The sequence below is a fragment of the Melopsittacus undulatus genome, chromosome 19 (genome assembly GCF_012275295.1).
Source record: "Melopsittacus undulatus isolate bMelUnd1 chromosome 19, bMelUnd1.mat.Z, whole genome shotgun sequence".
NCBI classification, from domain to species: domain Eukaryota; kingdom Metazoa; phylum Chordata; class Aves; order Psittaciformes; family Psittaculidae; genus Melopsittacus; species Melopsittacus undulatus.
Genome location: NC_047545.1, coordinates 3,034,737 through 3,060,793, shown reverse-complemented (window position 1 = coordinate 3,060,793; position 26,057 = coordinate 3,034,737). Strand labels below are relative to the sequence as shown.

The 26,057-nt window shown below is 43.3% G+C and overlaps 1 protein-coding gene across 2 annotated transcripts in view; it reads right to left on the bottom strand.

Annotated features, from left to right (window-relative positions):
• Positions 1-189: 189 nt before the first annotated feature.
• Positions 190-26,057, bottom strand: part of KDM4B (lysine demethylase 4B) — a 75,981-nt gene continuing 50,113 nt past the window's right edge. For both annotated transcript variants that reach the window (XM_034070860.1, XM_034070861.1), the window contains 13 exons: positions 24,136-24,305; positions 19,798-20,315; positions 18,155-18,275; positions 15,413-15,591; positions 14,055-14,277; positions 12,074-12,150; positions 11,885-11,940; positions 11,302-11,410; positions 6,826-7,011; positions 6,526-6,690; positions 5,757-5,876; positions 3,469-3,561; positions 190-1,576 (listed from right to left, as the gene is read on the bottom strand). In XM_034070860.1, coding sequence (XP_033926751.1) covers positions 1,391-1,576; positions 3,469-3,561; positions 5,757-5,876; positions 6,526-6,690; positions 6,826-7,011; positions 11,302-11,410; positions 11,885-11,940; positions 12,074-12,150; positions 14,055-14,277; positions 15,413-15,591; positions 18,155-18,275; positions 19,798-20,315; positions 24,136-24,305 — 2,203 coding nt within the window. In that variant the 3' untranslated portion in view covers positions 190-1,390. The remainder of the gene's footprint in view (positions 1,577-3,468; positions 3,562-5,756; positions 5,877-6,525; positions 6,691-6,825; positions 7,012-11,301; positions 11,411-11,884; positions 11,941-12,073; positions 12,151-14,054; positions 14,278-15,412; positions 15,592-18,154; positions 18,276-19,797; positions 20,316-24,135; positions 24,306-26,057) is intronic.

The following is a 26,057-nucleotide window of genomic DNA, read 5'->3' as shown; positions in this document are numbered from 1 at the left end:
AGGTGATTTTCAAGCGTTCAAGTGGGAGCTGCCCACTCAATACTTTAGGATCTGGTTTTGCCTTTAATGCTCGCTCAATTCTCAGTGAACTGAGTCCAATCGAATGCAGGGTTTGCATTCCTTTTCCCCAGGAGTCATTCAAAGGCTCAGTCTTTATTTCAGGAAAGGAGCTCACACCAATCAAAGACATTTGGGGAATTTCTTCTTTAATAGAATAAAAGAAAAAAAACCATACAAACACCTCCCAGGCTTCTGTCATGGAATGATTCTCACACTGTGAGGAGCACAACTCAAAAATAATAATAATAATAATATTAATAATAATAATAATTAAAAAAAATAGGAGACAAAGAAAAGAAAAAGGTTCCTATGGGAGACATGCCTACCAGAGAGCTAGAGCAAGCCCTCGCTGCTCTAGCCTGCTGCTGGGGAAGGGGGATGGCTTGTAAAGGAACTAACACAAGCAGCAGCAACAGAACACTTGCCAAAACAGAGTGGCATATTGGAACTGAAAGCCATGCTGATTTTTAACTAGAAAGCAACTGTGATGGCAAAGATGGGGCAGGAAGATGACAAGAATGACCAGAACTTGGCCATTTCTTCCCCCAAGTCCCGTCCCGGTGACAGGGTAGAAACACGCAGATCACAGGTCTTTAAGAGAACTCATGATAAGAAACACCCCAGTGATGAAACATTTCTTTGCCCATCTTCCCCAGCTTACAAAGACGATAGTGTTTCTTTACAAAAAGAACCCAGGACTTCCCAGGACATCTGCTCTTGCCCTCTCTCTCCCCGCTCTATTTGTCACATTTCAGATGGGAGGAGAGGAGAGGATTTTGTTTCTGTTTTAAAGCCATAATCTAGAAAAACTTTTTGTATTTCTTTCTCTTTTTTTGGAAACTTTTCATTTTCCTATTTTTTGGATTTTTTTCTTTTTTTTTTAATAATGCTCATTCATAGAAAACTTCACAAAGGTGACGTCTATGTACAGGAAAGATGATTCCAAAGGCTGCTTCAGTAGTCAGTGTAATAGCACCTTGAAAGACAAAAGAGTTTGACATAGTGTAAAAAGTCACTCTGTTAAATGTTAACCCTTTCCAAGCCTCGGAAAAAGGAGTGAGTCCCAAAGGCCCCTTAGGACAAAGCTCTTCCAAAGTCTCTAAGTGCTGTCTGAAGGTTTCTCAAGATCCCTACTCTGTTGGTCAGCATCGTCCGGCAAAGTAGAGGTAGTGTGCAGCCAGACCAGGGTTTCTTTGCAGTCCAAACCAAGAGCAGACGAAAGAGATTCACAGCAGGCTATTGCACAAGCTTGGTATTCGATTCCACAGTTTCCTGGTTATTTATCCACAGACTTGAAAAGGGTTAATTGAATAACTTTTATTAAATCTGGTTAAAACATGTTGCTCTGAGTTCCAGGCTGATACTGTGTCTGCAAGAGGCTCTCCATAAAGGCCAAGTAATCTGGGTTTTGTCCATATTCTTCTGGATTCCGTGAATTCCCCAGCCGGGGACGTTTGGCTGCTCTCACTTCATCTCCCGAAAACACATCTTCCTGAGGGGCCCCAGTGCTGAGGGACTGCAGGAGACACGAAAGTACAATGGTTAGAGGCACAGCAGGACAACAGGGAGAGAGGTGGTGCAAACGCTGGAGCACGCCTGTGTCCCAAGACAACAGGGGCAGCAAGCAACTGGTTTGCTTCAGAGGATTTCTGTAGAACAAGTGACCTCCAGAACATGCAAAACAGCTGAAATTACAAAATCTGGGCTTCTGAAGCCAAACCGGAAAGAGAAACCTGCAAATTGCCTTCTTTTTGTTTCACAGTATCTTTCACTTCAGCTCCTGCCTTGCCAATTCTCTGTTTACTCTTATCCTCTCCTGCCTCTTCAGGTTATCCACTCTTAGTAGAAGGCACAGAAGAAACTGGGGCTTCCCTAATGCGTTTAAAAACCAAAAGGCCTAAAGAGAGCATTTGGGGATCACTGTACAAGTAACTGCTTCTGCTCATCCTGCTCTTCCACTCTCCAATAAGATGCATTTCTTGGTAGAAATTATTATCTCCTATTGCTTTGTTCCTTTGTTCTGCTGTACTACATTAAAACACTGTGAGTATCACGTCCACAGAGCATAGCTTAACAATCCCGGCAGCAGAAAGTACATGAGAAAAGCCTCAGCTTTCAATCAAGCCTGAAACTTCCTATTCACTTTCCAGCTTGCTTTCCTTTCTCTGGAACTGTTATGAAACCTGACGTCTCCACTGCAGAGATTATGTTTCTTTCCAAATCCTGTGTTTCAGGCTCCAATCTGTTGTCTTTATTATTAGACAAGCTGAAATAAAATGGAACATTGTGCACATCTTAGAAATTAATTCTAAGGTGCTTCTTGGCCACCAGGAGTCTTTCAAGACTAGCCAAGGAAATGATTAACCTCCCCTCTCAGATGTCTGCCATGAGGTCCTACTGAGATAAGCAACCTCAAACAAGATGGAGAAGCCATCCAGAGCTACATTACAGACATGTTACAAGTACTTTGGGGTAAAACCCTTGAAGAGTTTATGAATGCGCATCCCAAGCTGTCTCCAACTTGTCACCAGTTCTTCCACACAACTGCCTCTCACCAGGCCATTTTTACCATGTGCATCTCACACTTCTGCTAGCGGCCAAGGATTCAAAGTGAGTCACTGGTTTAACTTGGCACAGCAATTCATACATTCCTAAGGGAAGGCTGGACCATCCTCTTGTCATCTTGTAAAAGACAGAAGCCCAGATCCTTACCACAGGTTAACTCTGTAGATCCATCCCTGTCCTGCAGCACCTGACATGATGGACATTCAGAATGAAGAAGAAAACTGTCTATTTCCCATTTGTATAAAACCCAGTTTCATCATTTGCTTAGATGAGATGGCTTTAAAGGTTAAAGCACCACATCTGAAAACACCCAGCAAGTCTGAAACCAAGAAAGCTATGAAATAACTCCCTATTTTCTAGGCTCAATAATTCCACTGTATGCTGTTAAAGACAGCCTAATCTTTGAGATTAAGAGCTTTATAGGTAAGAGCTACGTTCTGAATCTCCTGCTTGGTGAGAAATGGGGGTTTGGTGCCATGCTGCTAATCAGTTCTCCAGAAACCACTTAGCTATAGACCCATCCACCTCACTTCTGATGAAAGGCAGTATGCAGCCAGAATGGCAGTCCATAAAACTAAATTCATATGGTGTAAAGTGATTCCAGCATAATCTTTTAACCAGAAAAAAGAAAACTCAGCCCTGAACATGGGAAAGGGAAAATCATTTAAATGTTTCTCAAGCATTGCCAAAGCTATCTTCTACACTATTTGGTGAATGACAAGTGGTTTTACAGCCACAGCAACGAGGCCGCTTTCACCTAATGTCTAAACAATATGCTCAGAAAACGTGACCAAGGACTGCAAGCCACGGCCACTTTCCTGCTTCTGTTACTCTGATACCCACCAGGCGAGACTTCACTCTCTTGGGAAGCTCTTCCTCCAAGGTGTAGATATCACCACGCTTTACCATTAGTTGAGAACCGTCTTCAAACTCAACCTGTAGAGTAGGCAGAGGATGAAATAAGAACTTGGCGTCCACATTTACTGTACTCAAACAGTCCATTCCCAGATGATGATAATCTCTTCATGGGAATACCAAGGAAGCATCAGGGACCAGCTCCCATGGATGATTCCCTGGTTCTTGGCACTGCATGTCTCTAGGATTGCTGTAGAATGAGCATCCCTAAGCTGTGTTAAGGATGCTGAACCCCACAAGTGCTGGTTTCAGTGCTGCTAGGCACCCTTGTCTTATCCAGCACAAGTGGTTTCATTCAGTGCTCCTGTGGGTCCCAAAATGCCTTTACTACACCTCTGCTCCCCACTCCCAGTCAGAGCACTGCAGATTTCTACTGATTTTTGATTCAAAGCCTGAAAAAAGTATCTTTTCACTGACAATAAAAGGGAGCTCTGTATCCACGCCAATATGGTGATAAGAATTTCTTTCATCTCAAACAAAGCATTTTCACACGTCATAAGGAAACAACTCCAGCTACTAAAATCCACTTGTATTTTAACAAGAAATAGAAAGCCAGGTACAAAAAGCCAGTGGTAACTCCTCACATCAAACCTTTTTGCTAAGCACTGATTATCTCATGAATTATGCATCCGATCTTCCAGCAATGTTTATTCATGAATTCGTGCACATAAAAATGTTAAAACTATTAAAAGTTTTAAGAGATTATGATTTCCTTTGCTCAAGAATGACTACAATCTTCTGGCTAATGCAGGAGGACAAACACCACAGTTTAATATGGGATGTCAGGTTCAGAATAGACCAATTCATAAAGAAAGCATCTGTGCTCTGAACAACTCCTCCTGCACTGCCCAGGTCTTGCAGCTCCTCAGTTGTGCAAGCTCAGTGTGAAGCAAACAGTGGCTGGAGAAACCATGCAGGTGGGAGAACAGGCTTTGAAAGGTGAGCTCTGCTGAGCCATCTTCAGATGTTACTGGTCCCATTCACGCTCTGCTTTTACCAGAGTAGAGTCAGAAGGGAGCTGAGGCAGACTCCTGTCTGCCATTTCCTCTACACCAGCTCAACTCCTAGTAGAACTATCTATCACAGACTGCCTGGATCTTGTTTAAGTTCTAAACTACTGATATGGGTTAGACCCCTGTTGTGAGCACACATCAGAGCAAGTTATAACTTACTTCAGAGTAAGACTGTTTCTGTGTTTTCAAATATAAACCTATTCCAGAAGAGCCAAGAGAGATGCACTGTAAGTATTGAAAAAGTACCTACACAGGGAACTAATGTGGAAAGCTACTCGGGCTATTTTCCCCATGGATAAGAGCTTTACTTAAAGCTAACTGTGTGATTTGAAAAACACAGGCGACTCATGCATATTTTTCTGTCATCTGGCACTATCTGTGGAATAGCCTATTTCAAATTATTGTACCTTCAAGAAATCAATGACAATTTCCTGTGCTGTGATTAAACTGGAAAGCATGCATAACAATAGATCTTCATGGAAGCATATATTGTACTTATTCATAACCAGGGTCACCTTAGATCACATCTTCTCTCAAGCAGTTGACATCCATTGTACACACCAAAAAGACCATTAACTGTCAACATGGATTATTATGCTCTTTGCACACAGATATTAAACACTGTGTAAAAAGGATGGAAACCAGAACCCATTTCAAACAAATAAAAGATATGGGATTTCCTTTGCCTTTTGTCCAGAGGCACTGGACAAAAAAAACCTCAAGATAACATTAATTTACAAATTTCAACATATATTTTTCAAAAGGATGTGCACAAAGTCTGCTTTCCAAATCTATAATTTTCAGTGCCTTGGTACCATTTAAAAAGGATTTAATCACATGAAGAGGATAAGAAGAGGAAAAAAGACAACATCTCAGTGTCACTGTCACCAGAAGTGGGAGTTGCTACTGTGTACCATGGCTTTTGGTATGTGGTATGTAAGTCCTGGGTTAATTTATTAGTGTTCTTGCTGCTGTCATTACTATTATCATTCCCAGAAGCTCTACTGTATCTAAACACACAACTGAAAATCTCAGTCTTTGTCTCAAAGTATATGTTAGCTGCACCTAGGATAAGAGATGACTGGTGGATATAGGCAGGCAGTACAAGAAACCAGAGAGCCAGTGCTGGTCACCATCAAGGTTCACACAAGGGTGCAAATGCCTCTCTGGGAATGCAACACGAGGGTTCTCTTCCATACTCACCTGGTAAATCTGGCTGATCTGGGCTGCAATAAACTTGGCTTTATACACAATTCCATCTGTCCACTGCAGTTGAACCAACTCTCCCTCTGGAGGGGGTCCCAACTGGACGCAGTCTCTGCTCTAAAGACACAGGGTGAAAGAGGTCAGCCAACAAAGCTCAAGAACTAGGCAAAGCTCCTGGAAGTTGCTACATAACACTACAGGGGGTTGGAACTAGATGAGATTGAGGTCCTTTCCAACCCAAACCATCCTATGGTTCTACATCCACAAAACCCAGCAGGGTAACCTGCTCTGTTTCACATCGTGAATCAAAAGCACAATCAGGAAAAGAATGTATGAGTTGACAAGTCAGCCGCTTCTAGACTTTCCTTCTATTAAGTGAATTCCCTGTTTTGAATCACAAGTGCTTACAAACAATCTGCTTCCCCCATGAATCACGCTTGTCAGTTGAAAAATAAGAGCTTATTCAACCACAAAACAAAGAAGATGCAACTTAAAACAAACATTGCTTTCTGTTAAGTCATCTGCATATAGCAAAATCACATCTTTGTGGTGGAACAAAAAAAACATGAAATGAGAATGTCATAAACAAGAAGAACAGTAATGAAGAGCAGTATGAGGTTTTCTATGCAAGCAGCAACTTTACTTTTTAATTTTAGGGTTTTTTTTTAAGTTTTACTTCATTGTTCCACCCCAAAGCACAGAGAAGAGAAATGCACACATTGTGCTTTGTACTCATGTAGAAAAGTCTCCACAGAGAGCTGCTTACAATAATGCTTTCTGGGTAAACATTGTCACTGTATGATCCATCATCAAAGTTTACTTCATAGAAAGTCTGTGTAGTCATGCCAATCACTTTACATCTGTAGTAGAGTCCATTCCGGTTCTTTGTGATCACAGTCTGTCCGAGAGTCACCTCCCGTCGAAACGGGATCTGTGGGATAGAGAGAAGGGAATCATTTGTCATTTGCAATTATAAAAGCTGCAGCAAAAATATGGGCACAGAGGAACTGCTCTGCAATCAACCCACCAACCACCAGAAAACCAAACCCCAACCCAACAGACATACGTTCTGGTTAGCTGCTTTGTGTTTGAAGCAGGTGATGGACACAACATAGGGCCAGTCATCCGGCTCCATGGGCACGCCGGCTGCGTGCGCGCAGGTGACGTGGAAGGAGGTGGAGCAGTGCTCATAGGAGCACTGGATGCAGGCACCAGACACTTTCTTCATCCGTTTCCGACAGTACACACATTTCTGCGAGGAAACACAGGTCAGGGTTATGCCAGCAGCAAGCAGCAGCTTCAACACAATGTATGGCACTGGTACCCTACATGGCAGAAGTCTGTAGCATTCCCCTCTTCATGGCCTCTCATTCACTATCACATGCTTGAGATGAACAGGCAGTTTACTTGTTAGAATGAACAGCCCATGTAAGTAAGATCCTGAGGGATATTATACACCCATGAATCTGACTATGCAGCCATGTAATTTATCACTTACAAAGAAAGGGTTTCCACATATCAGGAGGAAAAAAGAAACAGATTCTTAATGTTCCATTTCCAGATGAGCATCTCCCAAAGCACACCACGCTGGCTTGCACCAGCCACTGTCCTCAGGACTGACCCCTGCTTCCCCCCAGTCCATGCACTCACCTAAACATAAACATCCTATAAACATACTGGGATACTATGAATAACAGGCTCTTTTTCTCTCTGCACCATCTGATATTAAACAGAGCCTTTCTTCCCCTCTTCCACTCTTTATGGCCTCTCATTCACCTCGCTCCCATTAAAGCAGTGCTCAAAGTATGCAACATTACACAATACCTGACCTAAATTTTAAGATCCATATGAATTGCTACATCCCATAGGATCAGAAATGTAACATAAGCTGCCTGAGATCACACAATAAGCCAATACAACCCCCAGAAATAGAAGGTCACTCTGCTTCTAGATCTGAGCTATCTTTAAAATATACCCTCAAAAATAGGAGTACCACATTACCAACTGTACAGTGAATTAAAATAAGAATGACCACATTCCAGTGTTAGGTTTTATGCTACCATAGCAAAGAGCCAAAGCCAAGACAAATAAAAGACCATTTCTTCTCCAAAAAGGATTTGTCTTCCTTGAAAGCAAAACATGCCAAAGAAAGGGGGATGGATTCCTCTCTGTGCAATGTCCCCCCTCCCTGACCGGGGTCTGCCCCACAGGTATCTGAACTGAGTCAAATTCACTTCCTGTGAATTAACTGAAGTCACTAAGTTTACACTAAGATTCATTTGGCTTTTTTACTTACACTAACAAAAGGCAGGAAATTCAAAGGCAGAGCCCCAGTGTTGCCAGAACGTGGGGTTTAGTATTTAATAAGCTGTGCCTTTATCGCTCTGTAAACCCTCTTCAAAACCCAGATAAGCACCACAGCAAAGTGCACAGCAGGAACACGGCACTGAAAGCAAGTCAATAGCAATGAGATCTCATTATTAAACTGTCAATACCTAATTCTCCTGCCGGCAGGGACAACTGCTGATCTACAGTGTGCTCAATACTGCCTCACAAGGGAACATTAACCCTCCGGTATCAGGAATCTGCCTTTACTGATGCAAACAGGATTCTTCCAAGCCAAAAGGATTAGCATGCATCTCATGACACCCCAGTGGCAAGAAAAACTCCTTAGACAGGCAAAAGAGCTACACCAACAGAATATTCAGAATGCAGAAGAGGGCAGAAGGGGTGAAGAAGTCCTGATCCCTGGCAGTGCTCAAGGCCAGGTTGGACACAGGGGCTTGGAGCAGCTGCTCCAGTGGAAGGTGTCCCTGCCTGTGGCAGGGGTTGGACCTGTATGAGCTTTAAGGTTCCTTCCAACACAAACCAGTCTGGGATTCTATAAAGATGCGGAAGAGGGAGAAGGGATGGACAGAAGGACCAGTACCAAGTGCTGTGGGAAGGCAGCACGTGTAGATTTAGAGCCATTTACTATGGGAGAGGAGGTAGCAGGAAGAGAGAAGGCTGAAAGCACAGGAGACAAATCTCCAGGAGAAACGCACAGCGGAGAGTCGGGTCATAGCTGAGAGTAAGAAATGGGCTGTCTCCTGCCTGATGAACACTGCAATTCATTTACCCCACTGAGGAATGACAGCTCATTATTCCACATTTCCACGCCATAAATAATTTACACGCCCTGGCCTGGAATCCACCATTCATCAGGGAGCATGGAAACTGTATTCGTCAAAATGAAGCCATATCCACATATGGACTGAAAACTGTGTTTGAAAGGGGAGGCCTGGCCCATGCTCAAGGAACAGGATGTACCTTTAAGAGATCACTGCAACTCCTCATCACAGTCACTTAAGACATATTTAAAACCATAGAAAAACAATCAAGGTAACTCCCACCCCTCTTTCCTCCATTATCTCCATCCCTTCACTTCAACTTTCCTCAACATCCCCATTGTTCCTTCCCTCCTTTTCCATCTTTTCAGCACAGGCCATGTCTCCAATTTCATCTCATTCTGCAGCAACTCTGTCACTTCCAAAGCATCGGGTCCAGCACCACCATCACCTCTTAGTCATCTTCAATTTATCTTCCTAAAGGCAGCTGCACACCTCCACATCAGACACCCCCCAACTCCTCCACGGACTCCTCTCGTGCTCCAAAATTCCTATAGGGAATGCTAAAACTCTCCACAACGGCTCATGAGTGTGTTTCTCTGCACAATCTTATCCAGTTTAGATTTGCTGTGTGCTTCTCCACACACTACCCCAGTGCTGCTGCTGGAAGCATCACTGCCTTTACATTCTGCCATCCAAATGCATTCTACTTTCATCTTTACCGAACCTCAGAACTCTAAAACCCATTTCGGTTTTAGCTCAAGATAATTTATTTGCTTTCTTCCCTCTATAATGCCACATTGTATGTGGTGACACCACCAACAAATGGTTTTCAACTGACGTTGATGATGTGTGCACACATGTTGTAATGGTGCTCACAACTAAAGACCAACACAGAGAGGAAAGGTTTCTGTAATCAGACTAAACGCAACAGGACTCGCCTACTGATGCTCTTGAACACAGAGTAATTAGACTGAAAGTCTACTTTCTTCATCCCTACAGCTGAGCCAGCTGGGGCACAAGACATTTTACTCACTGGCATGCTGATAGAAACTCAAGACCAAGACCTGAACTTGAGTCTGCCTGTAAATCACATCAGTGGAGTGTGTAAGTCAAAGTACTTCAAATAAAAATTCTTCACCTTTCCCCCAAGACAGGAAGAAAACAGGAGGAAAATGGAACACAATGAAAAGAAATGAACAAAACTGAAGCTTTAATTCAGGAATGAAACAGAAAGATGTGGAGCAGGACTGTGCATGGTATAGCCAACACTCCAGAGCAGACTGAAGCCAGAGTTTTATGTCCATTAATATTGCCCTAGCTTTATAGGGCTGTAAGGCAGCCACAGATGAGTTAAAGAATTAAGTCATGTTTTCTTATGAGGCTCCATTAAGCAATACAAGTGAGTCTTGTGTAAAAGGATTTTTAAGTTCATCATTACAAGTGCTTGTAATGAAGAGGATGCATGCTGGAAATGTCAGATGATCCATAAAGAACCACTGCTGCAAGAGTTATCCCTTTCACATCCCACTGCTCTGTCACTCCACCTGAATAATGAATGCTTTTTACATTCACATTTGTGTACAAAACCCATTTGCACAACAGAGAAATAACTCCAGAAGCAGAGAGAGATTCTTCCTAATCTCTCATCCAGGCCCTGCCTGGCCTGCCTGGGCTAAATAGCTGCACAGTTAACAAATACATCAATGCTAACCAATGTATCACTGCTCCATCACCTTCCTGTCCCACACTCCCAACCATCACCCAGCTGACTTCAGTACAAAAAAAAGCAGCAAAAGCACAATTTATTTTGCAATAACACACTATAGTGATGGGCCATTAACTAACGTTAAGATTAATTGCTTTGAGCTAATGCATCATCCATTACTAATCTCTCAGATGAGGCTATACAACTAAATAAGTTGTAGCTGGATTTGGATTAAAACCTTTGCAGTCTCCCCTTGCAGTCATGGTCAAAAAGAAATGTTTATTCATTTCTAAAAGATATTTCTTGATAGAAAATGAGAAATGCTGTAAAGAAAGACAAATCAAACTACAGATGAACAAGTGAGCAATACATCAGCTTCTTCCCAGTTATCCCTTCACACACCCACTATTCAGTACTTTCAGGAAATGAAGTTTTCAGGTAGTCTATATGTGACTGCTATGTAGGTAAGTGTCCTAGGCTCTGCCCAGCATAATAGCACACTCCTAGAGAGGAAAGGGTAATCACAACCTGTTTGTGTGCCAAAGCATCAAGACAGTACCTCAGAAGACATCCAAATGATTCAGCTTCCTGGTGCACTTGTTGGAAATGAGAGAACATCACTTCCAATCTTGACTACTTTGTGACCTCACATAATGTTGAGCTGCCTACTTAAAACCTTTTTCTTTTGAGCTCTTGTTCACACTCTCGACAGATAGAAGACACCTACCAGTTTCCACCTCTGCTCTGGAATAGCACTAATATCCACAGGATGACGCTCTATTACATTGAGAAAACGGGCCTCAGGGACAGCAATAGCACAGATTATATGGACCCACCTGGAAAACAAAAGTGAAGGGACAAATCAGAGTCTAGCATTATTTGAATTAAATACTCAAGAGGGCATTTAACATTTCTCTGACTCCCTTAGTATCAAGGCATATTTATGGTGGTTGGCAGCCTTGAAAACATTATCAACTGATTGTTAATCATGGCTGCACACAGTAAATGCCTCCGAACAACAGGGATCCACCTTCTTATGCATCTGATCTTGCATGAAACTAAACATTCTCTGAAGAGACTTTTCTCTGAGAAATAACCAAATTCAACAAGTGTTCAGAGCCACGCTAACCTCTGTTATTGAGAAGCCTGGTGCACAGTGGAAGACAGTTAGTCAAGCTCATCCTGTCAAGTCAGTGAGTAGCAGTTACTTCCATAAAGCCAAAACTAACCGCTACACTGAGCACCAAGGCCAAATTCACAGCATTACAAGATTTGAAATGGAAGTATGCAGTATGGAAGGGAAAACTTACCGCCCATCAGTGGTCATCTGAAGAGCTCCTCCCCTGAGATTACACAGGCAACATTCCTGTTGGAATAAAACCTCTTTCAGAACTGGACCAACAGCCTCTTCTACACTGTCTGTCTATCCCAGGTAACCACACAAAGGCAACCTGTACCCACCCACTCCCCATCTCTGTCTCAAGAGGATGGACACTCACCGCTGCCCATGCATTGGCTGAGCATCGTGAGCAAGACCAACTTTCATTCACCAAGTCTGGACGTATTCCGTAACAGCCTGAAAGAAACCAAGTTATAGCCTTCAGAGTTGTGCCAATATAGCTGTAGAATTGACTTTGACTTTTCAACTCAGAAGCATCTTTGGAATCAGGTGTAGCATTTGAATCGCTACATTCAAGTCTAAGCTCAGAAAAAAAGGCATAAGGAAAGTCATTTTTGGGAATAGGGGAAGAATTTGGGACCAGCAGCCTTAAAACTGAATAAACCAGAAAACCACACACAGGTAACCCTCAGCATTCCCCCCCCCCCCTCTTGTGTAAGGGCTACAACAGCAGTACTTTGACCCCTTAGGGAAGAACTGGGCTCAGGAGTGATGCTGCTACTGCTAGAATGCACTCACACACTAAAACAGATAAGACCAGTGAATCTTAGCCTGATTGAAGCAGTCATCTTTGCTAAGTGGTATTATGAGGAAACACAAACCTGGTAATACTGCAAAGAAATTAAATACATATACTTCACATATTTAACAGTATTTAAACTAATTTCTAGTTATATTAAATGTTAGAAACATCTGACTTTACAGAGCATTTATTACTGTAAAACGCAAGCACCAAATCCTCCTACATACTTCTCCGCAGCACCAAAATAGGAAAGTGGTATTATACCCATTATAAAGGCAGGGAAGCAAGACAAAGAGGTTTGCCACTGAAGGCAATGGGAGAAAGACACAAAAATAGGTTTGAAGATGTGGATCTACACAATTCCCATGAGCTCACAAAGTGAGCGGAGAACTAAACATATCACAAATTGCTGGTCAGCATCCTAAGTACCACAAAGCTCAGCCCACGGCCTGTACCTATGCTAACAAAACCAACCGTATTTCTGGTGGGAATGAGTTTCAAATGACTGAATTCATCTCACAAAAAGTTATTCAGAAAGCACCGAGATCGCCACAAGAACCTGATATATAAAAATCATCCACTTAACCAGATAAACATTACCTCCAAAAAAGTCAATACTATGGATCCACAGCTGTTTGCTGCATCTGAAGTCTCTCTCCATCATACGGTGAATCAAGAAAGCAGATTCAACCCTGTCTCATTATGGACTTGCCAACACCTTAGAAGTCCAGAAACCTCCACAAATCTTTCCTCTCTGCCCGTCCTTGCTCCCGGTGTAACCCAGCACAGCTGGGTGAGAGCACTTCTCCGGAACAAGCAGGCTGCCAACTGGTTTTACAGCATGCTGCCAGCTTAACCACAATACACCTCAACACTGCAATCCTGTAATAAAAGCAAATGGATTCTCTGCAGCAAAGTCAAAGGGATATTGCAGTCTAGAAGTACAAACAGCAACAAGGAAGCAACAAGACACTGGAGACTACATCAGACTAGATTTAACTTCTATCCTGTCCTCAAGGGTAGAACACAGCCCAAACAGAAAGCTAAATTCCTCTGCACCCTGTCTGAGACTGCAGGTGAACATCTTGCCCACATCCCTCTGTCCCTAAAGAGAATTTGGCCACTGAAACCATATGGATAGACTGGACTATTGAAAACATGGGTGTACAAGATGCAGCAGCTCTGGTCAGATCACTACAGAGACTGCAGTTTGTACAGTGAAAGCAGTCTTTGTCCTCATGCTCATTCTGCATCACCTGAGCCAGAGTGACCACAATCACAAATGCAGTACAGAAATAACAGTTGCATTCTAGTTCTCCAAAAGCAACAGTCATGCCAAGCTGCATGGTGACCCACAGACTACAAAATGGGAACAACAAAAGTAATTCCAGCTGATGCAAGTCAAATAAGATCCCCCATCTGTCAAGATCAAACAGCTGAATCACTATTCAGTGACAGGGATGGCAAGCATGTCAAGAAGAAATTCAAATCTAGGCAACATACAAAGAAACTTGTTTCTTAGTGCCCAAAACGCTTTGGTGAAGAAGGAAGCACTCACTAGCATGAACCTGCAGGCAGCATTTGGCACAGGATATCAACGGACTGGTTCCATCTTCTCCAATATAGGAATTTGAAGGAAGCGGCTCCGTGTTTTCTCCACTTGAGGTAAAGCACATCTCCGGGATCAGAGGCTTGGTCTTCTGTCCACACTTGGAAAGGTGGACGAAAGAGGAGGTCTCTGCTACAGAGACCGGGACAGCTTCTTTATCCATCTGTAAGGACTTCAAGAGAAAACATCATCAGATGGAATCACCTCTTTCCTAGTCCCAGTTTGAACTTTAACATCAGAGCATCCCCTCTCATAAAGTGCACCAATAATGAACTTCAAACCTGTTTTCTCATGCACACCCCCAGCCCTGCCTTTTCCTGCCCCTCTATTCCTTAGGCCTACACTGAGGATCTGTGGTTTATTCTGAAAGCTCAAAGAAGCATCAGAATAAGGAGAAGCCTTCCTTGGTTTTCTTCTGTGAAAACAGGAATTCCTAAACTGCAGCTGGAAACACCAACGAACACAAAAAGAGGAACCTATCAATAAAAGCAAGACCTTCCCTTTCCCTCTCCCTCTTTTGCCATCCTCTTCCCACCAGGATTTCTCCTGAAGGACATTTCAAGGTCTCTGGTAGGAGACCCAAGTTAAAAGCAGCAGATGAAACCAGGCTAGCTGTACCCAGTCTTCCTCACAACCATTATAAAACATCCAGCAACCAGAACAGGCATTTTATTTTCAGTCTGTGTAATAAACCACAGGATTTTATGGGTGGGGGGGTTCAGATTTTCTCAGGAAAAGCTTCCAAGACATATATATATATATATATGTATATATATATATATATATATATATATGCATCTAAGCATGTATTCCTAATGACACACAAAACCAGATCTGGCTCTATAAGCAGGCAAGAACAAATCAATACACAACTGAACAAATAAGTCGTTCATCTGACAGATTTTGCCTTCCTGCTCATAATATACCCCAAAGCATATTGGTAGTTTCTAAGAAATGATGTATGTGCTTCCTCAGGAAGTTCGTATTTTGTTGCTTGTTTGCATATATTCAGAAGTCTGGGAGATGGAAACAAAAGTGATCACATGCCTGATATGGCATCTTTTCTCTGCATCAAACAGTGGGTGCAGTGCAAAGCTCTTTAAATGGGAGTTAAAAAATGAAAGCAGGGAAAGGCAGAGAAGCCAGGGAAGAGAGCAACGAAGGCTCCATCCACTGCCTCAGCCAAATCCAAACACGCTCCTTTGAGTCTTATTTCATTATTATAGAGGTGTGCACCATAACTTAGCCAGTCCCCACCATGCAGCACCCCCCATGGACACGGCCACCTGAGCAGCATCAGGAATTACCTGGTTATAGGGGTAAAAGAGGGTACAGACAGCACAGTACGGCTCACTGAGGGCAGCGGCTGCATTGAATTTCCTTTCAGCTGGGAAATTAGGTACTTTATTCTTCCACTGGAGGGAAATTAACGATTTCAAAGCCTCCGGGTCACTCATGTCTTCCTCTCCAGAAAATGGAAATGTTTCTAGAAAATAAGGATCATGGACAGTCAGCAGATGCAGACCAGTGCGGAGACAGGAGAGACAATGTGCAGCAAGATAGCATCAAACAGCTCATGTGTTGACAACACACAGTGCAATAAAGAGCATTCAACTCATCCATGTGTATGCCTCAAATACTTCCCTAAACTGATGTAATCTCCACTTTACGGGGAGGGGAGGCAAGAGAGAGACACTGATGACCTAATGGAACCAGCCATGAGGAAGAAGGAGGAAGAGAATCCAGATTTAATGCCTTCATAACTCTCCACTTTCTGGCTGTAGAAACCTACTACATCATTTTAATGAAGCCAAGTTCAAAATGTGTGATTCAGGAAATCCTCCTTTCATTTCTCCAACTGGGAGCTGCATTCCCTGGAAGACACAATGCAGCTCCCAATTCCCACCAGTCAGCAGCAGGTCTGTTTCCACCTTCCCAAAGTGTACCCCATACCTGTTTCTGCAAACATAGATCTTGGCTAGGAGATACCTTGGGTTCAAGTTTTCATTTTACTTTCCTGCAGCTGCTTCAGAGCTACTTTCATCAGTTCACCCTACTAAGCCTTTGATCTGCATCCATCACCACTCCTCTCCTGCCAGAGCTCTGATAGCTACCGCCTGTGCTAATTGCTTTGCTAATTCTCTGTTTCTATAAAACCTTTAAAAGGCCTTTGGCATTTTATGATGAAACTTCCACAGAATCCATTTGTGTCAGTTTGGGAGTCCATGTTTCCTGCCATTTCTTATTAAGGAATGGTGAATCACTGTAAGTGTTCAAGAAATGCTCCACCCAAGACGAACGTTCATGCAGCGCTGTTCATCTGCAGAGGTTCCAAAAGATCAGCTTTAGCCAAGGCAGCTCAAAACATCTTAGTGCGACGTTATCCCTAGAGCTCAGCACATTAAACCAAAGAGTTCACTGCTTCACTGTACATTACTGGAAGCACGTAGTTAGTGTTCTGCTCTCAACAAGTCTAAGGCTCCTCCTCACTCCTACCTCCCTCTTAAGATTTTCAGGCTCTGAGGTTATCAGGAAGGATAAAAGGAACTTGTAGTATAAACCAAACCACATGTTAGTCAAGGCACATCAGGAGACAGGGATGGATTTATGATACCAGTGAAATCAATGTAACAGCCTAATCCAGAGTGACAGACAGAGAGAAAAAGGAAATGACTGTTGTGTGTTATCACCACCTTCCCTCATTCCAGGATGGATTCTAGGTGACAGCGTTCAGGATGGCTCCTACATTTCAAGCAAATTACATGCAAGTAGAAAAGTCTAACAATCTGTCTCAACTGAATCCTAGTGCAGCATGTGCATTCCCTTCATTTCCATGCTCACTCTTCCTTGCTACAGCCTCCAGCTCATCCTTCTACCTTAGTGCTGAAAAAGCAGGGAGTGAAGAAAGCTGCTGCTATTCCCAGGCTGGGAAGGGAAGAATATGTTTGATCAGATTTTGCCCAACAGTGCTGTAAATCAGCCCTCAAGAAATACCAGCTTCCACAGAAAGCTGCTCCTGAGTCAGGCAGCAAGGTCCCTGTACACCATCCAACAAGTCAGAACAGGGAAAAGGATCTTTCTAATGAGGATCCTCCAGCACAAAGTTTGCTGCAAGGTCTCACACCAGAACAGGGTAGCTAGTCTCAACTGCCTTTCACTGCCTCACATTCCACATATGGAAGACATCAAATGCAGCATCCTTGGTAAGGAAACAGAGTTAAGCATGTACAGAATAGCTCCTTCCTACACAAAAGTCTCACCAAAATCAATGGCTATATTCTCTAAAGGCAAATGAAGAAGGAAGATGTCCCTCTGAAGAGGAACTTGTAAGTACCTTGAATGCAGGGACTGCCAGGTACACCTTCATGTACCTGCCCCAACATGCAACAGCTTCTTACTGGGAACTCCTCTATATTCTGAGTACTTTATAATGTAGGCCAGACCCAGAAGTGGTAAATTACACCACTTCATCCAGACTGTTGGGGCATTCTAAGTGACTGGAATGTGGAAAAACGAAAACCAGGGATGTGCAGTTAAGCACCAACTTTCTAATTCTCATTTCTGAATCTGCCAAGAAAAGCTGGACCCCAACATTCACATCAATTAAAAAGCCAACCAGAAGTTAGAATTCACTTTCCCAATATACCTACGAGCAGGCCTAACTTCCAGCACCCTAGGAGGTGAACAGACCTCATTTTAATGCAATATCCAAAAAGAAGCTTTTACTTTTGTTATTTTCTCTGCACTCATTTTTTTTCCTTTTTGCCCAAAATACTGCCTCATTCTGCAGCCAGCAGAATCTTTTTCTTGGAAGAAAAAGCAAAATCATCTTCTTGAGGGAAAAAAGGGGTAGGAAGTGAGAAGGGACACCTCCCATGGATGCGGTTTCCAACTGGGTTATCAAAATGGGAACATGCTGCATTTTCTACCAATTAAGTGTAACACAAAACATTTCAGGCCACCCAGTTCTGTTAATGGCTTCAGCACTTTTTCATCTCAGGCAAGACATCGGAGCATTCAACGTGCAATGAACATTCCTGTGCACTCACCCTCATCGCTCGAGGTCTCCTGTTTAACCACCGACAGTGGGGAGCGGGTTGGGGGTTTGCCCAGGGGATGACGACGACTCTTCTTTATCTCCATCTTCATTTTTGAGAAAGCAGAAGCAGTCTGTAACAAACCAGAACAAGCTCGATGGGAACCCCAGAACATCTTGGCAAGCAAAGGACAGAACAGGACAGCAGAGGCTGTATCCTTGTCAGAAAAGGTTCTTGAATTTACACAGCAAACTGCTCACCGCCTCTGGCTGCGATCAATAAAGCCTTGTGAGCCAATTATTGTGGTAGATAAAGCCAATGCTATCTCTTGAGATGTCACGTAAAGGTAAACTACAGTGTTGCTTAAAATCAGAGCAGCCTCCCAACAGCTTCAAGCCTGCCAATTCCATTAGCTTATGAAGTCTGATCAATCACATCAACAGAGAGGAACTGTAGCACAGAAATGATGCACAGAGTGCACAGGACCAGAAGCATTTAACTAAAACATTACAGTGTGCTTCATGACAAGCATAGTCACACTGTGCTGTACCCACTGCCCCTCTAACAGCGAGCACTTTAAGTACCACAGCCTAACCACAGGGCTCACAGTCTGCTTGGTGCAAGGCACTGAGTGCATCGCAGGAGAGTTCCCTTGCACTAGGGATTGACAATGCCACGTGCTTTGTTTCACAAACATGAGGACAAGCAGCAGCGCTGCAGCATTAAGGATGAAATCCAAAAGCATTCCATGTTAGACAGGAGTGAGCAGAAATGAAGGTACTTATGGCAGCAGAGCAAAGCAGTTTTTGCCTCTCAAATCTGCAGCCATTATGTCTTTGAAACAGTGACATGAAAGGTAGGCTCTGTGGCATGCTGGTAAAGCAGTGTGCATCTCTCCCTGCCCCCACAAATCCTGACTGCTTTGCCACTCCATTGGCTCTTTCAGCAGTACCACGTAGGAAAACAAGAGCTACATCACATTGCTCCGACTTGCTGCTAAGTCCTAAACATTTTCCTCCTTCCTATTTTGGAAACTGCCTTCACACAAGTACTCCCCAAGGAAAAGAGATGCCCGAGACAGATTACGTGTCATGAACTGTGGTTGTCCATGGAAAAGTTTTCTGCCAACTTTTCCAATGCTAGATCTCCTGATGGAAAAGATCCCTAGGCAACACCACGTAGCAGGCCAACACTCGGAAGCATAAGGCTCATGCTGGAGAAGTGTAAAGCACATCAGCTGCCGAAGTCCAAAACAATAGAGAAGAATTATTAAAAGGTTGGTGCAATCAAAGCTCCCCTGAGGACTGTTTGGTTTTACCACTCTCAAGAACTCAATGCTCTGCAGCAGCAGAGGTCTCCTGCCTAGTGCTTGAGGTGATCATTTCAGTAGTATCTGTACTATTGTAGCAACAAAAATTGATCCTCTTCTCTTTTGCAGACAATAACAAGTTTGATTTATCAGCTAGCATCAATGCAACAACGGACTGAACAGTGAGAAAATAACCCACCTCTTCCACTAAAAGCACTCCGGCTCACCAACACAACATCATTGCACTGGAGGCTCAAGCACAAGTCATCCTCTCCTTCCAAGTTTGGTCCTCAAGTGGTTGCTTAAAACCAGCAAATCTTATTGTTCCCTCTTTGCCCACACGTACCTGTAAATCATTGACTTCTGTAGCAACCTCTCTATTTTCTGCTTCTACATTCTCCTCCTCCTTCCCAGAGATTTCCATAGGGACTGCAGGCTCCTGCCAACTCGGACTCTTCTGCGTGGCAAACTGCTCAAAGGCCTGCTGGCAGGACATGCGCTCCTTGTCAAACACCACCTTTTTGGTCCGCGGAACCACGTAAAGCATGGGAATGATCGGCCGAGGTTTAAAGTCATCTTCCTCAACAGGTGCCTCCAAGGGCTGGATGATGTTGAGGGGAGTTGGAGACAAGCTCTTCCCTGCTGCGGTGGAGGTGGGCACTGCTGGGGGCACTGGTGGCCGTGCTGTCGATGTCTCACCCTCTGCCAGTGGCTGCTGGGCAGCGGGAGGTGGTGGCAGCGGTGGCTGCTGCTGCTGCAGAGGAGGAGGAGGCGCTTGTAGATGGTGCTGGTGTTGGTGGAAAAGGTGCTTCCTCTTCCTCTCCCCTTTCACCTTTGGAGGACGAGCCTTCACTTTGCAGTCACCTGTTTCAAGACAAAGGCAACATTTAGCTTCATACACCAACAGCTCCAGGCATTTGGTACTTTCCTCCCTTCATCAAAAAGCTCCAACTCTGAGCTAACAGATTCCATCCCGGTATTATTGCTCCTTTCAAACAGGCAGACTGACACCTGTAGACAATCTCTGCTGTACTTCAGCCCTGACTTAGAGAAGCCCACTTTAGAAAGACAAGACCCGTGTCATTTCTATGGAATCTCTGACTGGGGCAGAGTTGCCTGGAGGAAAAAGATCTAAACCCATAAGAAACCCTTAAGAAGCCAAAACCCACATAGCTCTCCCTCACTCTGTATTTCAAGTTTTCTGCCTCAGCAGTCCCCAAAATGGGGTGCACAAAACCCTCCAAAGGGCTGCAGGAAGAAAATATTTTTGACCCGTTAATAAAATAAAATACGTTTCTGAAATAGTGTTTATTTCATCTTTCCCTCATCCTTTTAATATCTATTTTTGTGTATGTTTTATAACAGACATAAGAGATGAGCACAGGAATAGCTATAAATAACAATTCTATTATAATGATATCTAAAATTCTAAATACTAAAAAAGAATAGAAAGAAAAATAGATCTACATGTATAAGGAGGTGTGCTCCAAAGTTTCTGGCTGATAAGGGGGCACACACTGTTCTAGTCACCAGTTTGCTCCAGTGTTTGAGCCACCCCCATTTCCTCCTCCCTCTATGTGCAAGCAAAGCTCTTATCTGAGCATCACTGCGTGTCAATGCATTCACCAGCCCTAGGAAATGGGGAACTGAACAAAGATACCTGAATCATTATTACCAAAAGATTTCCACTGTAAAGTCGTTTTAAAAGACGCCTTTAAAGCACAACTCAAGTACAGCATTGAGCTAAGCCCACTACAGACACAGTGCCAGCAGTGGTTACTGAGATATCCTTTCCAGCACCCTTGTTTGTCCTTGTTTCTCCTAGCTTACTGTCATTCAGCTTATCTGCATAGCACTGCAGGTCTCTTACATGGCTGTGACAACAAAACCACTTCTTGAACAGATAAGACGTCTCTGTGTTTTTACCAGAGGCAGTAATGACCCATAAAAGCCTTTCCTGCCTATCTTCCCAATATAAATCTGTTAAAGGACCCCTATACACTGATTTTACAGCAGCAATTAGAATTCCTACCAGCCACTGAGCGAAGTTAGGACAGGAAATGCCTTCACATCTCACCTTATTCCATCTAGAATGATGGATGCCCCCTTTGCCCAACACTTCCCTCACTTCATGAATGAAGTTATTAGTTCACTCAAAGGGAAGTGAATAATAGATGCTCCACAGGCAGATGCCAGTGCTTAATTTATTTCATAAGAGATTGGTTTTCACCTGCAGATGCTACGATTAGATGAGAGTTCTGCAAAGGGCAATTTTCCCTCTAACAGGATGGGGAGGAAAACTGCTGATGGTAAAAGACCATTCACCCTAATCATGACCAATTCCAGCCTACTGAGACTCCTCCAGTAGCAGCCAGGCCAAAGCTGACCAGCCAAACCAGTGAACAGAAAACGAGACCAAGCATCACACGTGATGAGGTGGCTGCAGGAGGACAGGCTTGAAAAGAGAAGGTGAATAATCCCACACAATGTGCTAAAATCCCTGTTGAAATCTCCTCCATTTCATTACAATCCAGAACTCTGATGATTTTATTTACACTCATTTACAGAAAGGGAACAAGCCCAGCCCAAATAGTTATCGCTGTACTTGTGTAGGCAGTCCCTCAGATAAACCGGTTTGTTCTGTCACAGAGAAAGGAATATTGAATTTCCTTAGAGAAACAACAATATTGAATGAAAGGCAAATTGGATGTTTCCCCAGTCGCACAAAATCAGATCAGATTCACTCCCTGTACACTCCGAGAACTCTCTACCCAGCAACAAAACAAAAGCCATTCACCAACTTCATTGACTTCTAAATGGGCAATTTGACAGCAGCTGGTGTGAAGAACTTTGAAACAAAGTTTTTGCATTAAGGTGAATGAAGGAGTTTACAAGCGAATCCATAAAATTAAAAGCCAGGAAAAAGGAAGGTAACATATCAAATCCCTATCTGGCTATCATGAAAGGGACCTTTTTGCACAAATGGATATGGTAGGTTAAAAGATTAATGCCTTCCAGCTGCCCTGCTGCTGAAGAAGACACACACACACATAGCAGAGCAGTAGTATGATGATGCTTCATAGTAAGAAGACTTGCTTGTCTAGGGACAATGTGAAACGCTACAGGGAGCTTGCTGAACTTGCAGGTGTACAACCCCTTTGAGGGGAAGGGGTGTCAAGATGAAACTGTAATAGACTTGTGAGAAGACAGTAGGATGTAGGAAACTAGAGAACTCATTGGTATTTAAGTGTTGTATTGCATGAAGAACCTTGTGTTATTTGCTCACAGCCACACTGAGCACCAGACCCCTCCAAAACTGCAAAGCAAATAGCCCCGTTCTAGTGACACTTTCTGCAATGGTGCTGAAAATAAGTTTTTCCCTCCTGTGCTAACAGTTGAAGACCTCTTAACGTGTAGTCTAAGTGTATGATTTGGAACCTAGTCAGCTAGAACAGAGCCTTTATTGTTCCTCTGCCATTCTAATGATCTCAGATCTGTCCCCGTCACTTATCTCTTGTCTCTGAAGGGATATCAGCATTTTCGGGCCATTTATTACAAGCACCAGCTGTTAGACTTGTACAAGAGACAATTTAACACACTGCTGACACTTCCAAGCTTAGGGCAATAGAAATTAACTATTTGCACTGTGCCACTCCTGCTCTGTACAACAATGATTTTCAAACTCCTTATTTCTCATGAAAAGAGAAAATCCACTGTCTAGCAAAAAGACTCTAGAACTGAACAAAACCCTCAATTCTTGTCCCAGAGCTTCCACAGATCTTCTTTCAGATCATTATCAAGGTTCTCTAAACAGTCTGCAGCATCAGTTTTCTTCAAGCACTAAACAAATAATGGATATATACAATAGATGAAAATGAATTTGCCAGTGTGTATGAAATGCTTGAGAGTGCCTCACAGACACATCAACTTGACCACACACACCACAGGGGGAGAAAGCATCTTTCTGCCAGCAAGAACTGCAACCTTTCCTACACAGGCAAGGAAAAAAACAGGTACCACAAGAAGAGCCTCCAGGTTATCACAAAAAAAGCCTCCAGCCTCCAAGGCTGAGGTCAGACCTTTGGACTATCCATATGCAGAAGGAATCAGGAAGGACTGGGAGTTGTCATGGATTGGTATTAACCTCAGCCATGCAAAGAAAGCTGAAAAACTTCCCTCCTTCAGCTAAGCCTTCAGAAAACCAAAGCTGCAACTTGGACTCATGCAGCAGCTCTGGATCCCACACAACCTAAGGCTGATTTGGTTCAGTCTCTGTGGGAAATGGGGAGGGAGAGAAGGAAAGATTAATTGCATAAGGGAGCACACTTTTCATTCCTTTTCAGAGTAGGACACAAAATATATTTATTTGTTTCTCTATGAAATATTTTAAAACATTCCTCCCCTAATATATGTGCTTTACAAACCTGGAATAGTTTGGGCAGAATTTGCAAGACCTGCTGAGAAAGATATTTGCACTGAATCCTTAAAAAGAGGGGAAAAATCAATGGCTGTTGTAAATGATGGTGTATTTCAGTGAGCATAGTTTTAATATTGGGAAAGATTCCACTACTATTTCAACAGAAATAAAGAGCAGCAGACAAGTAATTTACAAATGTGTTTTAGAGAGGTAGCTTGCCCTAATTCTTCACTGAAGCGATTTGCCATCAGTGAGCAGGGCCCTTACCTTCTCCCTCAATCACTTTGCTTCTCTCCTCTTCCTCTAGGTCTGGCCCCCTTTTCAGTTCCTCTTTTACTTTCACGTCTTCCAAGGCAGTTTCCATAGCCATGACATCTCCAAGAGACTTCTGATCCTCTGTCTTATGTCTTCTGGGTTGACTTCTTTTTCGCTGAGACCTAGAAGAACAGAAGTGCGATTTGACATAAAAGAACAGCCTTCAATATACAAAACAATCAGTGACTTAGCTGAATACAAAACAAAAGGACCTTCTTTGGAGAGAAAACACAAGGTAGCTAACAGTAGCTACAGGGCAAAACAGATATCTGAAGGGAAACAGATGAACCTTGTATAACACAGCATTTATGACCCATTCACAGCAGCTATTAATTGTCCAGGCTTCCCAAAGAGCTTTTTCCCACCATTACTAATGTAAGCTCAGAGCTGCAGCTAGAAAGATTTTAATTGTATTTTAAATTTGCTTTGCTTGTAGTTCAAAATAGAGATGAGAACTTGTTATAAATTTTTCTTTAATCCTCTGCCTCCATTCCATCGTCTCTTCTCATTCTGTACATGCTTCCCCCTTTGGTAAACTGCTGGAAAGCATCACCTTCCAGCCCTGAGGCATTACCCACTTTCTAAAAACACAGCATAATGAATGCTTATAGCATCATCAGTAAGCAGTTTGTGACTTTTCAGTAGTATAATCCACAAGGTCCAAGGCCTATGAACAAGTCTAACTAAAAGAAAATTGCATATTAATATGATCAGACTAATACTAACAAGCCAGTAGTGATGTTGTTCTTTCTAAAAGTCAGCTCCACTGAGATGAGGAGATTACAGCAGCCACAATGCAAAAACCAAACGCAGGATAATGTCTTTTGGTTAGGAACTGCATTAGGAGCCAAGCACCCACACAGACAGGCACTCACTCCCTCCCTCCCCCTGCTCAAGTGGGGCAGGGAGGGGAAAAGAGGAAGAACAAGAGCCAGAAAACTTGTAGGTTGAGATAGAAAAGAATAAAAAGAGAAAGAAATCATAAAGGAAACCCACTCACCAGCTCCCATAGGCACACCAATGCTCAGCCAGTCTCCAAACAGCCCCCTGGGAAGCCAACCCCACTTCCTCTTTCTCTACCCCAGCGTTTATTGCGCTGTGTAATGTTTTATGGCATAGAACATCCTTTTGCCCATTGTGCCTGCTGTGTCCCCTCCCAGGCCCCTGCCCAGCCCCATCCAATTCACTGGGCAAAACTAAAGCCTTGAATCGTGCAAGCACCCTTCAGTGACAGCCAATACATCAGGGCCTTATCAGCCCCAAATCCCAAACAGCCCCCTAGGCTGCTATGAAGAAAGTAAACTTTGAGAGTTGCATCTTCCACATGGCTTTGCACCTCCCACCCTGTACCCAAGTGCAGAACACAACCACGCTGCTTTCATCAGCCCCACACTCCAGAATCCAACCTCCCACCCTGCTCATTAGGTTTGGAGCACAGTGGAATCCAGAGCCCTTCACCAGGTAGCCAGTGAAGAAGGAAGAAGGAAATTCAACCCAAGCTGAATTAATAGTACAGAATATGCACAGCCATTTATAATCACCAGACTCTACCCATATGGTAGCCCTCTAAGTAGAGATGTGAACTTTGCAAGACATTCATCAGCAGGAACACAGAGCTGAACCCAGAAGGATCAACTTTTCACCCATAGTCTAAGAACACACCACCTTCTCCCAGGGAGAAAAGCAAGGTGGGAGGAGAAGCTAAACCTGTCAGACTTTCCCATTGCAGCTGGAACTTTCCATAGCTGGTGAAGAAAGCACTGGAGCAGAATCAAGTGCTAGAAACTATTTTTAGTAAAGTGTGTGTGTTTTATTCCTGCCATGTAGAAATACCAGGAAAAAAAAGTCACAAAGCTTTATACTCCCGGTAGATA